Source organism: Protopterus annectens, chromosome 2.part2 (assembly GCF_019279795.1).
Source record: "Protopterus annectens isolate FY-2018-M chromosome 2.part2, PAN1.0, whole genome shotgun sequence".
Classification (NCBI taxonomy): Eukaryota; Metazoa; Chordata; order Ceratodontiformes; family Protopteridae; genus Protopterus; species Protopterus annectens.
The window spans coordinates 137,492,136-137,508,116 of NC_056730.1; the positions used below are offsets into that span (position 1 = coordinate 137,492,136).

Below are 15,981 nucleotides of genomic sequence, written 5' to 3' on the forward strand. Positions count from 1 at the left end.
TTGGAAAGTACCTGTAGCTAGTATTCTTAAGGCTACACACATATACCTTAGTATCCACTGGGATGGGTTCCCCCTCTGTTTGTTCTGGATGTGAGGCAAGGCAGGCACAGCTCCACAATTTGCTGAAGTATGTCCCTGTCCACCCTGTAACGCTCTACAATCTCCATGTCATGTAGCCCCTGATAGGTCACCCTGGGTCTGAAAACCCTCCTCCTCCTCCTGGGTATGCGGCAGTTGGCAGCATTATCCTCACCACCGTCAGCCTCCAGCACATAGTGATGTATCAGAGCAATGGCAGCCCCTAGCATTTTGTCAGTTTAAATTCCCAGATTTACTCCACAGGTGCAGAATTTGTGAGGAAACGCAGACTAAGACATTTTTCCATACTTTATAGTGGTGTGATACTACTGCTGCCTGTCAGATTGGCTGTTTCTGATTCATTTCAGCTGCCAGCTTACTTGCTCATGGCTTGAATTTAGCCACTGCGAGTGTTAGAAACATTTCTAGTGATTTGTGGATGACTGCCTTTATTCTGCTGTTGCCCTTTTGTAATAAATTTTTACTTGCATCTCTTCCCATTTACAGCTCTGCAGCTACCTGCTAGCTGTATTATATTTTCAGGGCCCATTCTGAGTTGCAAGACTCCCATAGTAGTCATTTCTACATCAGTTCATCTTCATTTTGTGCTGTTGCCCTTTAATTATATTTTACATGTCCTCCCATCTTCAGATCTGCCACCTGTCAGTTGTATTATTTGAGTGCTTTCTTTGGCCAATTGTGGGTTGCAGACGCCCATATGGTTGGTTTGTACAGCATTTCCCTTGTTCTGATACTTCCTTTGCCTTTTCCTTCTACCCTTCCTCTTTCAGCCTGTCAGTAAACAGCAAGATATGTCCCTCCCCTGCACATGCACACTCTCCAGTTCATGGAGTATGAGTACACAGCCTCAGACACAACCCCTCTCCTAGCCGTGCTTAGCTAAGCAGACACCAGCCAACAGGGTCCAATGTGCTTCCAGCAAGCATGACACACCCCCTTTTCATATTCCTTGCAACTCCTGCCTACATGGTGTTAAAGCAGCTACACGGTTAGGTGTAGTCTAACACTTAAAAGTTTTCCTGTTCAACTTGTGATTCGGTACAAGTCCCATCATTAGCATACCCCACTGCCTTAAGCCCTAGTTACTGCACTATTCCTGAGCCTTCCCCCTTAGCAACCACTGTTCACTGCCTACGTTTACTTTCTGCATGCCATTGACTATAATGGCAAAATGCAGAAAGTAGCTCTACTGCAGTCCCCCCCTCCCCATTTTGACTTCTTCTCCCCCCCTCCCACTAGTGTACCACATCCCCTGCCCTCAATGGCCAAGTTCGGTCAACATAAAATAAAGTTTATATTTTATTATTTTCGAGTGGTTTTGCATGCTAATGGCCATATATTTGGCCATTGGCATGCAAAACCTAATTAATACATGCTTTCTGGAGCACTGACATGGCTCCATTGTGTAGATTGCAGAAATGTATTTGGTTAGTAACTGAATACATTTCTGCAAGCCACACTGTTCCAGCACGGAACATGCTGCTTTGTTGGATTGCTAACTGGGCTCATTTGCATGGTTTTCACCAGTAAATGACCTCATTAGCATCCTGCACGGCTTTCCGTGCTGGAATAGTGTACAGCTGCTCGTGCACGTGAAAACGGCACGTACGTGGATTGCAAAGTGGCCATTTTCCATGCAGGAGTGGTTATACTGTTCCTGCACTTAAAATTTAGGTACGCGAATCCCAGGGAATATTTTTTTCCTGCTGAAAGTACTAATTATACATGACCATGCTTAGATTTACTCATGCACCACTGTTCTCCCAAAGAACTCACTTAAAATCATTCAAAATTTGCCTTTTTTGACCTGGAAAAAAAAACACTCAGGCAACTGCTTTAGTTATCCCATGTAAAGTATATATATTGATCTTCTGAAAGAAATAAGAAGTTATGTACTCACCATAACGTTCCATCTGAGTAGGTATCTTCATTTGTCTGCAACGGATACGGATCCGATTTCAGATCAGAGCCGGCAACTTTTACCACAGCATAGATCCGAGCTCCTAGCTCCTCCCTTTACCCATAATCCCCTGCCAACCCTAACTGACCTCAGATCAAGTTTGCCCGATATAAGCATTGTTATTGTGCCCCGGAAGGGGCTTATCCAAGACAGATCCTGTAGGTCAGGGGGAAGGAGGGGGGGATGGTTGCAGACAAATGAAGATACCTACTCAGATGGAACGTTATGGTGAGTACATAACTTCTTAATCTGAAGTAGGAACTTTATTTGTCAGCAACCTTTGGGACAGAGTCCCCAGCTACCTGAATCCTGGGTGGCCTTTATGGAAGAATATTCCGGAGCACTGCAGAGCCAAAGGACGCCCTACCTCTGGAGACAACATCCAGTTTGTAATGGCTGATAAAGGTATGAGATGAGGCCCAAGTGGCTGCGGAACAAATATCATCTAAGGGAACCCTAGATTTAAAAGCCGCCGAAGTAGCGATGGCCCTAGTAGAATGAGCTCGGATTCCCTGAGGTGCAGGCCTTCCCGAACTCTGATACGCTAAGAGGATACAACTAGCTATCCACCGTGATAGTGTAACTTTAGAAATTGACTTGCCTAAACTTGTTTTGGCAAAGGAGACAAACAACTGGTCAGATTGCCTATGACCATCAGTTCGATGAATATAAAAACATAATTGTCTGTGCACATCCAAGGAATGCAGTTTATACTCTCCTTTGTTCTGGTAATGGGGAAAGAACACGGGAAGATTAATAGATTGATTAATATTAGCTTCTGAAGACACCTTAGGCAGAAAGGACGGATTGATCCTGAGGTAAACTCTATCTGGATGGAAGGTTAAATACGGCGGTTTAACACATACAGCCTGAAGTTCAGAGACCCTTTTAGCTGAAGAAATGGCCACCAAGAAGGCAGTCTTCCAAGAGAGATATTTAAGATCAACCGTGGCCGCCGGCTCGAAAGGGGGGCTAGTCAAGGCTTGGAGAACCAAAGACAAATCCCATGGGGGTACTACCTCCCTGACCGGAGGTCTGAGAAGGAAGTTACCCTTGAGGAAAGCTTTACAAAGCTTGGAAGTAATTAGAAGGCCTGATTCATGCCCTACATGATAATGCGAAATCGCTGCCAGTTGTACCTTGACTGTAGAGCAGCTAGCCCCTTGATGAAAAAGGGTAGTTAAGAAATCCAAAACCGACGTGAGAGGCGCCGTGAAAGGATCCAAGTGATGGTGCTCCGCCCAGATGGAGAAACGTTTCCACTTGCTTCGGTAGACTCTTCTGGTGGAAGGTTTATGTGCTGCTACTAGGATGGCTTTGACTGGTGAGCAGATTCCGGGAGTCCTAATCAGGAGTGGAACTGGAGCAACCAAGCAGTCAGCTTGAGGTTGACCAGGTTGGGGGCCGGAAGACCCAGAGGGTGAGTAATGAGATCCGGGAGTGGATCCAGAATCCATGGTGGATGAATTAGGTGAGACCACAGGTACAGGAACCATGTTTGACGAGGCCAGAATGGGGCAATGAGGATCATTTTGCTTCCCAGCCGACTGGCTTTCTGTAAGAGTTTCAGCATCATGGGCAAAGGAGGGTAAGCGTAAAGGAGACTGGGAGGCCAAGCATGTACTAGAGAGTCTTCCCAATCGGAAGAAGGCTGTGAAGTGCCTGCAACATCAAAAGCACTGCCCTCATCTCTAGGACATTGATATGCAAAGAGGTCTCTGTGTCATTCCACGTGCCTTGGACCATTCTGCCTGAATAGTGCCCCCCCCACCCCACCCCAGGCGAGAGGCGTCCGTGGTCACTGTGGCGACGGGGGAAGGCATTGAGAATGGTCATCCCATGTGGAGACTCTGGGACCGGAGCCACCACATGAGCGACTCTCTGCAAGCCCTGCTTAGGGGAATAGGATGGGACAGGGAGTTGCGAGACAGGGACCATTGTACTTGGAGGGTCCACTGCAGGACCCTCATATTTAGGCAGGCTAGGGGCAGTAGAGGAATAGCTGCCGCCATGGACCCTAGAGCCTTCAGGATCAATTCAGCAGGTGGAGCAGGAAGTATGAGAATGGCCTGGACATGCAACCTCAGGTTCTGAAGCCGATCGGGAGTCAGGAAGGCAAGCATTATCCTGGAATCCAATCTCGCCCCTATGAAATCTATTACCTGTGTAGGGACTAGAGAGGAATTGGTCATGTTGACAGTCAACCCTAGACGTGGAGCAAGGTTGAGGAAATAATCCCTGCCTGAACAGAGCAGATGCCTTGTTGGGGCGATGAGGAGCCAGTCGTCCAGGTACGAAAAGACCTGAATTCCCTGAAGCCTCAGGTGGGCCGCTATGACCGCCAAGACTTTGGTGAACACCCTGGGGGCTGAGGTGAGACCGAAGGGAAGGGCCCTGAACTGAAAGTGACTGGCTCCCAGCCGGAAACGGAGGAACCTCCTGGAGCGTCTGTCCACTAGGATGTGGTAGTACGCATCCTTGAGGTCTATCGAGCACATCCAATCGTTCTCCCGTAATAGGGGGAGAATAGATTATAAGGTGACCCTTCGGAACTTTTCTTTGGGTACTGCCAGGTTCAGGAGAGAGAGATCGAGAATGGATCTCAAGTCCCCCGTCTTTTTTGGCACCAGAAAGAACCTGGAGTAAAACCTCAATCCGAACTGATCTGGGGGGACGGGTTGGATGGCTCTTTTTTGCAAAAGCTGCTGAATTTCTGTAGCAGCTGCCTCCCTTTGATTGGGTGGTATGTCAGGGAGGCTTCTGGTTTTGGGGGTTACAATAAAAGGAATTTGGTAACCTCTGGATATGATGCAAAGCACCCAGCGTTCTGTTGTTATGGACTCCCACATTGCTAGGTGTTCCGAAAGACGCCCCCCGACTGCCTCCAGAGTGGAGCAGCCGGCCAACCCCTCAGGGGTTCTGCGTGGGCATCTCAGAGAAGTGTTCTCTGGACCCAAAGTTTCTGGGACCCCCTCTGCCTCCTGGGCGGCGTCCTCCCTGTCCTCCTCTGCCACGAGGACTGGTTGTCCGGAGCAGACTGGGACTGATGCGATTTTCGGAACCACATCTTCTTCCGACCCTTTTGGTTCTTAGAAAAGGACCTCTGGGGAGCAGAGAAGCGGACTCCGACAGCAGACAACATCTTCCCGTCTTTCTCGCTCTGGACTAAAGTGTCGCGAATGGTTTTGCCAAACAGTGCAGAACCATCAAAGGGGGCATTCGCGAATGGCGCCTTAAAGGGTTCCGAGAAGTCACAGTGTCGGAGCCAGGCCTGACGCCTGATTACCAGGCCGGCTCCGCCAGCTCTAGCGGCTCCTTCAGTGGCGTGTGACAAGAGCCGCATAGAGGTGTTGGAAACTGAACGTAGAGTAGACATTCGGGAGGAGTACAATTGCTTGTCTCCTTCCGACATAGACTCTGGGGGGGATGCAGCGTATTCTTTTATTAGATCCCGCTGCATCCGGATGACGTGTGCCATATAGTTCAGCGCTCTCATGGAGAAGGTTGCTGAACTAAAGACCCGCTTCCCCAGGCGGTCCATCGCTCGAGAGTCCTTACTCGGCGGGTGGACCGCAGAGCTCTCCTGAGCCAGCTCTCTCTTGGTGGCCGCCGCCACCAACATGGCATCCACGGGGGGACCTCTGCTCCAGTGGGTTCTTTCAGCAGGGGGACTCAGGATCCTATCCGGGTGCTTGGGGACTGGCTCTACAGTGTCCGGCTCCTTCCAAGCCCTGGTGGAAATAAGGTCCACCAGGGGGTCGGGGGGAGGGGACACCCAAGAGGTAGATGGCCCTGCTTCGAACGCCTCTAGGAATACGGACTCATCGGAGGAAGCCTTGGGGGCAGACCACCCTCCCCTAATCCTGAGCATTTCCATGATGTCTCCAAAGGAGACATCCTCGGGGGGTGATCTTGGGGAGCCTTCCCCTTCATCTAAGTCTGTATCTTCGGTAAGGGACTCAGGGGAGTCCATGTGCCTCCTCTTCCACTTGGTTTTGTGAGGGACCTCCTCGGGGGGGGCTGTCCGAGGAAGACTCACCAGCAATATCACGTTCCAAAGGAACACCCAGAGACGCTGAAGCAGGCTGTCCCGAAGGCCGGGTGATGGGAGCCCGGACCAGCTGAAAGGGAGTGCAGGGAGGAGCCGAAGCCAGGACCGGAGGTCCGGATGCACTCAACAGTGCCCTCTCCACCACCGCGAAAGCCGAGGGGGAGCTACTCTCGATAGGCTCCGAGAGTCGGCTCCCACTCGGATCCGAAGCGGGGACCGGATCCGGGGCCGAGACCCTCGGATCCGAAGGACCCGTGTGCACCGACCGGGATGGAGCCGAAGTCACACAAAGTCCCTCGGATCCGAAGCTCAGCCCATGGCTCCGAGAGGTCGGATCCGAAAAACTCGAGGGACCAGTCGGAGCCGAAGTAACTAGTACTGTCGGCTCCAACACACTCCCGGATCCGACGCGGCTTGGCTCCGAATGCTCCAAACCCGGGAAGCGGGACAGAGAAGGAGCAATTGGAGCAAAGAATGGGGTCGAGCTCCCCCCCCGGAGGGGGGGGGGGAGGCAAGAGCACTCCCATCTGCAGCTGGGCCTGGATGAACCTCCTCATCATCCGGTCCATGTCTGCATCTGACATACTGAAGGTGGACCTCGACGAGGCCACCGAGGCAGACCTAGAGTGACGCCTCGATGACCTTGATGGGGACCGGGTCGCCTCCTCCCCAGGTCCCGGTGAAAAACAAGGGGACCGGAGCCGAGGAGGAGGCGATCCAGAAACCCTGGATGGAGAAGCCTGCTTGGCGGGCGGGGCCGAGGAAGAGTCCTCGACCCACTGCTTATGGTGCTTCTCCTTCCTTTTGGTTTTTCCGGCCTCCCTCTCCTCCGGAGCCAAAACGGGAGGTTGAGTCCCGACCGGAGGGAGGGAGGCAGGGGTGGCTACCACCGAGGGCTGGGTAGCGGCCACCGAAGAACCGGAGGCAGGAGCCGAGTCCGGGGGCAAAAGGCCTGCCAGGATCAGCTTCGACGTCCGGTCCTTAAGTGCCCTGGGGTTGAACACTGCACAAATCGTGCATCCCGAAGAGAGGTGTTCAACCCCAAGGCACCTAACGCACCGGGTATGGCCATCCGCCAGTGAAAGCTTATGGCCACACTCGGTGCATTTTGAAAAGATGGCTTTAGGGGCCTCCGACATATTGAACAGAAAAACACAATCACTAGGCCCCTACACACACCACAAACACACACTACGAACCAGCGAGGGTTGGGAGGAAAAATTTTTACAAAAAAGATATACAAGAAGGAACCTAAACAATCTTACACACTCACACAAGAGAAGGTACAAAAAAAATCAAGTTTTTTTCTCACAATTTCCCTGAACTACCAGGAGCTCGAAATCCAGTTTGTAGGCTTGAAGCGCGGCAAACTAGATCTGAGGTCAGTTAGGGTTGGCAGGGGATTATGGGTAAAGGGAGGAGCTAGGAGCTCGGATCTATGCTGTGGTAAAAGTTGCCGGCTCGGATCTGAGATCGGATCCGTATCCCAAAGGTTGCTGACAAATGAAGTTCCTACTTCAGATTTATTATTTTACAGAGAAGGAAGGTCCAATATGTATCTCAAGATGCAGAATAATCTGAACAGTTTTGTAACACATACTACTGACTGACATGATGGGAGGGCTAGAAAACAATACCCAATTGTAAAAAATGTCAAGATATAGCCCCCCATGTTATCATATAAAGGCATAGTAAAGGTTGCCAGCACATTTACAGAGCTGGCAATTCTGACAATTTCTGCATGTGGAGTGCTGCTTGAAAAAAATGCCAGCGTAACTTGCATCACTGACTGTAAATTCGCTGAAATGTGAAATATGAGATAACCTAAGGATAACCAAGACTTTTCTGGATAATATTCTATTCTGCATTTTTATTTGAAAATAAAGAATAGCACCATTCACAAATACCATTGAGCATTCTACTGAAACTGGAGATCAGAAAGCACAGTATAAAATGCAATAAATACCTGTTTAAGTTTCTTTTTCTTTTCTTTTACAGATGATTGTTGATCAGCTATGATTTTCTCTAGCAGACCAGTGGCTGCAGCCTCAGAGCTGTCTGTCTGTTGCTCTTGAAACTCTTCTGTGATGATTTGATGGCAAAAGGAATGTGAAGGCAATAAAACATCTGCATCAGCACCAGCATATTTTATCTACAAGAGATGGAACATCATAGTGCTTATCTGGAAAATTTAAGCATACAAAACAAAGTTTCATTATTGTTAGCAGAAATCTATAACTTTAAATCATGGTGCTGAATATTTCCATATTTAGGTTACAGCCCTGTAACGACAGATACAAGTCATGAAAGTTATGCAACAGTTGAAGAAAATGTATACTTTTCGTGTCTGCAAGTTTCATCGCAACAGTTCCTTGCATGGTCAACAGTCAGATAAATTAGCATGCACAACTTTTAATAAAGCTACAGGATGTCAGCAAAAACAAGAAAATACACTTGCATGAGGTATTCACAATAATATCAGTTCTTTAAGAGACAAATTCTTGCACAAGTATTGGTTACTTTTGGCTTTACTTACAGATGTCATTACCATCTGGCCATTTTTTTCAGGCTGTTCAAGGTCTTGCTGGCATACGTTTATAGCTAGATACTAGACATGCTGTCTTGCAAACCATTAATGATCCTATCCCAAATTTCCAATTGCCTCAAAGCACTGTCTGGTTAAGTGACTTGCTCAAGGTTTCATAGTAGTCAAAGTAAAGTTGAGGGAATCAAACTCTGTACCAAAAAGGAAGTAACTAACAGCTCACAGCTTTAATCCTATGCGCCAGTTAAAGTCTAAAGATTCGAACCCCGTACCCTCAGTACTTAAACACAGTGTATTTATTATTCCTCTTTACCATCACTAGGCTAAGTGGTGTCTGAGAATAATGCCAGTCCCACACTAAGAGTACTGCGGTTTATGTTCATCTTTACACCAATCAGAGTTTATTAAAAAATTACAATTGTGCAGCTAGTTTACTATAATAGATGTTCGATTGGGTTCACTGCTGCTGTCATGATGTTTAGATGCTTGTAACAGGTTGAGCCCAGCTTTCCCTTGGACGTTGGCACTTCCTGGTATAAAGGTGGCATCCATCCATTCCATCTTTAAGTCTGTCTTGCTCCATCTGAGGCTGAAAGCACTGTAACCCTCTAAAGGTGTGCCCTGTCTAAACTGTGTGATTTATTAAGTTTTAGTCAGGCAATAGAGAAATGCAGTCCTCCAAGGGATCCTGGACAAAAAGAAAAAGGAAGGCTGAACTAGGAGGGAGAAGAAGAAAAGGAAGGAGGGAGGAAGATACAGAATTGTGAAAGGTCTTTGGATACCCCAACCTGACCAGTAAAAGCTCCTATATATTTTTCTCCTTTGGACATGTGCAGTACAGTACTCTGGGACAGCATCTTTGAGACCAGGGGCATTGCTAACTGCTCCTGATCTTCCAGGACTAGGAGGATGCCTTGTATCTCTTTAGAGACAATCTCTACAGCGCACTTGTCTAACATTAGGTCCAGACAGTTTTTTCCCCCCTTTTGTCTTCCCACTGCCAACCAATACTCAGCCTCCCTCCCCAGCTAGTTGGCTCACTCATTTTCCATCACTACTGTGAGGGTCAGTTGGAAAGGGTCATCATTTAGGCAGCCATCAGGGTTTTTACCTTTGGAGGAAGTGCCAATGTATGAAGGAAGATAATGTCACTTTGCCATGAAGGAAGATGTATGCTCACTTCTGAGAAACTGGGTCAGACAGACTCCATTTGTGTCAGAGATCCCTCTGCTCATAACTGCAATAGTGAAATGCATGAAGAACATCTTTGAAGGATTCATTCTAGGGGATATCCAGACACCTACTCTGATGCGTGCTATGATGTAATGTGCCAAGCACACGAGTTGTAGCCCTCAAACCCTGAATCCACCAGCTCACCCCTAGTAAGGAGCACCTTCCTGTGAATCCATACCCAACACTGAACACGTTACCTACAAGTAATCAAACAATATAACATGCACCCTTAAACCACACTGATGCAAAAATCATAAATGTGCCTGAAATATTTATTTATCTTGTATTATCATCCTGTTAGATAATCACTATCCCTGGCTCTCCATGTATTCTCCTTGTATTCTTTTATTTTTATAAACCTGCACTGGAAACTGCTTATTGTGTTTTAATACTCCTTTGTTTATATTATGATCTTATGTCTTTGGCCGTATAGTGAAATCATGTTATGACTTCTTACTTTGCACAGTGGAACATTGGGATAGTGATTTCCAAAGGGTTTCACTACTAGTCTCACTTGTTCTTGAGTAACGGCCATTTTTTCCTCATATATAATTTGGCTAAGGTTACCATCAGAACAGCAGGTGTCATGTCCCAAGACGGTCAATAATTGTTGGGACATTAGTCTATGTTTCCTTGTCATGGATTAGAAGAAGGTAGTCTGTGACTATCTTCTTTTGTGCAGGGTAAGCTCTGTTGGTGTTTGTATTCAAAGGTTTTCCCAGGAAAACTACCTTCTGGCTTCATAAAAGTTTCAATTTGTGTACACTGAGGTGATGGAGTGGCCGGAGAGTGTAAACTGTAGTCCATAGTTCTCTGTATCTATTCCTGGGAGCATGCACGTATCAGGCAGTCATCTAAGTATTTGTAAATATGAATATCTTTGGTCCTTCAGTGAGCTTTCACTCTGTGCTACTTTGTAAAAACTCTGGACAAAGTACCTGAGGCAGAGGGTAAGGAAGTGAATGGATAATGGAGTCCCCCACCACAAACCTCAGATACTGCCTAGTACCTCTGTAAGTGAGAATGTGAAGTTGATTATCCTGGAGGTCCACAGGAAAAAAAAAAACTTAAGAGGGGAGTAGAGGAAGTAAAGCCTCTAGTGTCACCATTTATTTATTTTATGCACTTGTTAACCAGTTAATACCACTGTACATAAGTATCCCTTTTCAGAGGTGACCTGGGAGCACTGTCTTGTAAAATGACTTGCTCAGTTGCATGGTACTAAACAAAGGTAGAAAGAATCACAGGAAGAAACTGAATAACAGCTTATAGCTTTAGCTATCTGCATTAACTGCCAGAAAAAAAATATAAAACATCTTGAACTTTGCCACTTTTAAAAATTTGTTTAGGATTAAGAATTTTGAAATGAGTCTCCAAGGATTGTCCTTTCCTGGAATGAGAAACAACTGTGAGTTAAAACCATCTGTTCTCGTGACTGTGTGGCATGATTCATATTATATCAAGGGACAGCATTTCTGTTAATATGGAACCTACTGGTATTTCCTGATCTGCTAACACTGAGAGTTCTCTTTTTGAGGTCTGTCCATAAACTGCAGCTTGCACCCTGTGATTATAGTCTTTACCACCTATTTGTTGGAAGTAATTCTTGACTATTCTTGGTAAAAAGAGAACAAGTGCCCCTTATCTAGGGAACTGGATGGGATAACTGGGTAGAGTGAAGTTTTTGATGACTGGAAACGGAGGATGCTGGTGTAGTCACAGCTGCTCCCTTTTGGGGGGATGGGCCCCGAGTGCCCCTGTCTTTCTCTCTTGTTTTTTGTCACTTTTCTACATTTTAGCTGCTTACTTTTACCTCGTTTCCAGTAGCAACATCCTTATTGGAAGAATAATTCCTATTATATTTGGAAATCTGAAGATTAAACACTAGTTTCATAAATTCATAGTACATTCTCTAGCTTTCTGAATACACTGTATGCCTGGGTCTGAACAGCAACTTCTTATCCAGACGTTCATTGTGGAGCTGTATCTCCACATCCCTGGGCAGGTATGAATTGTCAGCTAGGAATGTCTTCTCCTTTCTGCCTTTGTTATGGCAACCCTAGATGCTGCATCCACAGCACTATACCCAAATATGAGAGTACATTTTGCCTGCTGTAATAAGGATTGTATTTCAGACGGCACAGAAGCTTTCTGGCTCATATCTTACACTCTCGCAAAACTGTGTAAAAATTGCTTGAGAACCTGTTCTTGATTATTTCAAAACATGGGCCATGCAGTTCCATGCCCTAAATGCCAGAACAGCTGAGACGTGTACTTTTTTTTTTTTTTTTTTTAACAAATAATTCCAGTAATCTACTTTACCTATTGCTGAGAGGAGTGTATGCCCTGGAGCCAGTTTATATAGTCCAGATCCACATTACTGTGGTGGTTCTAAATCCCAGAAACAGTGGTAGAATTAGTGCAGGCTATGAACAAGGACCTAATGATTCATGTACAAACAGTGCTCAGTCTCACAGAGGGGTTCCCAGTCAGAGTGGGTGTACACCAGGATTCAGTTGAGCCCACTGCTGTTCATACTGGTGATGGACTATATAGCAAAAAGGTCTGAGGGACATGTCATCAAAGTTGCTGCATGCAGACAACGTGGTATTACAGGCACACTCTGACGAAGAACTTCAGAAAAGGGTATAGGAATGGAATACAAAACTGAAGGCATATGGGATGAAACAAAGTACAGATAAGACCGTGGTAATGGCAGCAAATTGGGAAATTCAGAAGAAGCTGGGAATTGAGATAGAAAGGAAGATAGTGGAACAAGATAATAGCTTCAAGTATCTGTGAGGGGTGGTTGAGGAGAAGGGAAGTCTGAATAAAGTGGTTGAAGCCAGAAGGAGAAGTGCTGCAGCCAACTGGCATAGAGCGCCAGGTGTAGTATATGACAGAAGAATGCCAAAGAAGCTGAAAAGTAAGGTGCACAAAACAGTGGTGTGACCAGTACTACTGTACGGTACAGAAACCTGGGCAGTAAGGCAGAGAAAGTAAGAAAGCTAGACGTGATGGAAATGAAAGTGCCTGAGAAGGGTGTTAGGATGGGACAGATGAAGAAATAAGAGCAGAAGCCAAAGTAGCTCCAGTCGCAGAAAAGATCAAAGATAATAGATTCTGGTGTTTGGGCACATGTGCAGAAAAGCAGAAGACAATCTGGTGAAGAAGATTTGGGACAGGCAGGAATAAGGTAAGAGGAAATGAGGGCATCCAACAAAAAGGCACTGCATGAGAAAAGATCTGTGACAGTCAGGCATGAGTGTCAATGAAGGCAGGATTGTGGCATTAAATCAGGAGATGGCGACAGTTACACGGCACCCCGACCCCATGAAGAAAATAGGAAAAAAGGAGGTTGATGATAAGGAATTTGTGACGGCAGTGAACCATGTAAAGCTGGTCAGGGATCTTGGAGGCAGGGAGCTGAGACTCTGGCTCCACGGAGGTAACATCAAAGGCATCCAGAAAGGCTTTCTGTACAGGAGGGATACCTATCAGTTTAGGGGGACCAAGCCCCAGAAGATACATGGCACCTTTTTGAGAGACTGAGGCCTTTATAAGCTTACCATTGGAAATAATGTGACATGAGAAAGATGGCATCTCCAAATAACAGATCCCATACGGCTGAATAAGAAACCAAGGTGTCTTTACAGTCGGTTTCACAGGTTAAGGGGACTTGTAGTCCAAATCTTATAGTTCAAATCCTCCTTCTCTGAGGTACAAGAGTCAGGTCCTCTCATAAAAGAGACTGCTCTTTTTCTTTTGTTTGGATTTCTGATGCAGAGGCTTGGTTGTTTTCAGGCTGCAGGCTTAGTAAGAACTGCAAGAAGCCTTGGGCCAGCTTAACCTAATCTTGAGATGTAGGTAAGTTGGAGATGGGGACTAACTACTCACCAGAAGGCACAGGCCTCTGCCTCAAATGTCAGGATCTTAGCATGGTGGGTGTCTGCCAGAAATCTCTGAAACTGAGGAAGGTGTCCCTGGATTCTGACTTCCTGTGAGCTCAGACATCTTATCTTCTCTTACTTAACAGTAAGGTACAATTCAGAGACAAACGCCCGAGTGGTGTTTGCTACCTAGTTGAGTCTTCAGACTGGTGGTGGGACATGCTAAGAGCCAGTGGAGTGGCAGTTTCCAAAGTACCATCACTAGAGGCCTAACCTGCTACAAACATCATAGCCCGGGGCTAATCAAGTGCCTCCACAAAGTGAATGTCCACAGATCTAGGACTCTTGATAGATGATCAGATTTCAGAGTATCCCTGGACTTCTCCTTCAGGCCTTGCTTCACAGAGCTTTTTTTTTTTTTTTTTTTTAAGGAGAATGTGCGAGTTACCAGATTGGTATAACTCCGTAACTGTGTTGTTTTCCTAAAATGACTGCAAACATCATTTTCTTAGTCAGACAAACTTGAAGGGCCTCACACCTCATCTTAGAGGTCTCAGAACAAAATCCCTAGCAAATTCCACACTCACATATGCTCTAAATCTGGTTAGTAAATGCACTAATCACAAAAGTCTTTGGATAGAATAATGTATTTGTAAACACTTCTATTATTATTTCTTTGGCAGACATGCTCTACCAGTAACTAGGCATTTGTTACCCAGACGTTCAAAAATCAGCTAAACAAATACCAGCTACAGAAAAGATTTACCTGCCATTCTTTTCCATTGTAGGCTGGACTGACAGCTTACTGATTGCTCTTTCTGCAAACAATGGCAAAAGCAGCAAAAATGAAGTAAAGGTGGTGGGGTAAATGTCACCTACATACTATGTACATGAAGATGTCCAAGGTAAGGTGGTGACATCAGCCTGTGGCAAATTCCCCTACAGTGATCCATATGAAGAACACCTGCTTGAGTTAACTGTAAGTAATGAAGAAAGATGACACCCTCAACCAGAGTTTGGGGGTCAGGACTGAAAAAGTATGATCACTATTTTTTAGGCTGTTGTGACGACAATAGAAATGAGGTGGTTCATTTGCCTGTAAGCTCAGAATAGAAGGCACCTGTTATATTCAGACTGTGTGAGAATGGGGAATGGTGACAAGATTTCTGTTGGCTTGAAAACATGGATGGAGAGGATAACGCCAATGTTTTCTAACTGGAAACCATCTGGTTCTAAAAAGTGTGCATCAGTGAAGTTTCCTTCTGAAAGTTAGAAGAACAAACTTCTAGATTCTGGTCGAAAGAATATGTACAACATGCAGATTTTTGCCACCAATGGCAGACCATATTTAAGCTGGGCCACCACTGGCTTCAGGAGTGAAAAACATAATTTTTAATACTATTTATTCATTCTGCCTCTAGTTTGACTAAACTGAAACTCCATACTATGAGTAGGATCCCTCCAGGCACTTGAAAGCCCTAACTCATTTCAGCTTGATACTACTTAAAATGACAAGACGTGTAATACCACTGTGCTGTCAAGCTAGATTGTGATTGCCTTGCCTACATCTTAGCAAAGAACAAACATTTAAATGTAAAGAGAAATGCTATCAAAGTAAAATAATACTGCAAAAGAATCATATTAAACAAAATAAGCGAAACAGCATTGTTTTACCTTTTCAAGTTAATGCCGTCATTTCTCATTTAAACAGCTTAAACACATTACTGAAAAAGTACAGTTGTGTACACTTACCATAAATGTAGATGTTTGAGTGTATTCACTGTTGCAGTCATCACTTTTGGGTTATCTGCTTGCAGTAGCCCTCAGTCTGCCTGATTAACAAAAGTCCTGGGTCGTTTGCTGTCCCTTCTTCCATGACATCAGGGGTATAAAACATGCAGCCAATACCATTATATCAGTTTTTCTTGCCCCAGATGACAGGTGCTCCCTTAATGGGAAGCAATTAAATCTATACATTTACAAGGTTATACCTCCAACAAAAAAGTAAATACACCAAAAAGCTTTTGAACACAGTAAAGGAGAGTATAGGTATATCCAAAAGAAGAAAGAGGGTTGGAGGGAGGGTAACCAGGACTGCAACAGTGAATACACTCGAACATCTATATTTATGGTAAGTGTACACAACTGTACTATGTTCTTTGTGTTTCACTGCTGCAGTCATCACTTTTGGGTAGATTCCCAA

At 45.6% G+C, this 15,981-nt stretch overlaps 1 protein-coding gene across 1 annotated transcript in view; it reads right to left on the bottom strand.

Annotated features, from left to right (window-relative positions):
• Nucleotides 1-15,981, bottom strand: part of DEPDC1B (DEP domain containing 1B) — a 676,814-nt gene that overhangs the window by 102,598 nt on the left and 558,235 nt on the right. Inside the window, exon 10 of the mRNA XM_044063811.1 lies at nucleotides 8,077-8,262. Within this exon, the coding sequence (XP_043919746.1) occupies nucleotides 8,077-8,262 (186 nt within the window). The remainder of the gene's footprint in view (nucleotides 1-8,076; nucleotides 8,263-15,981) is intronic.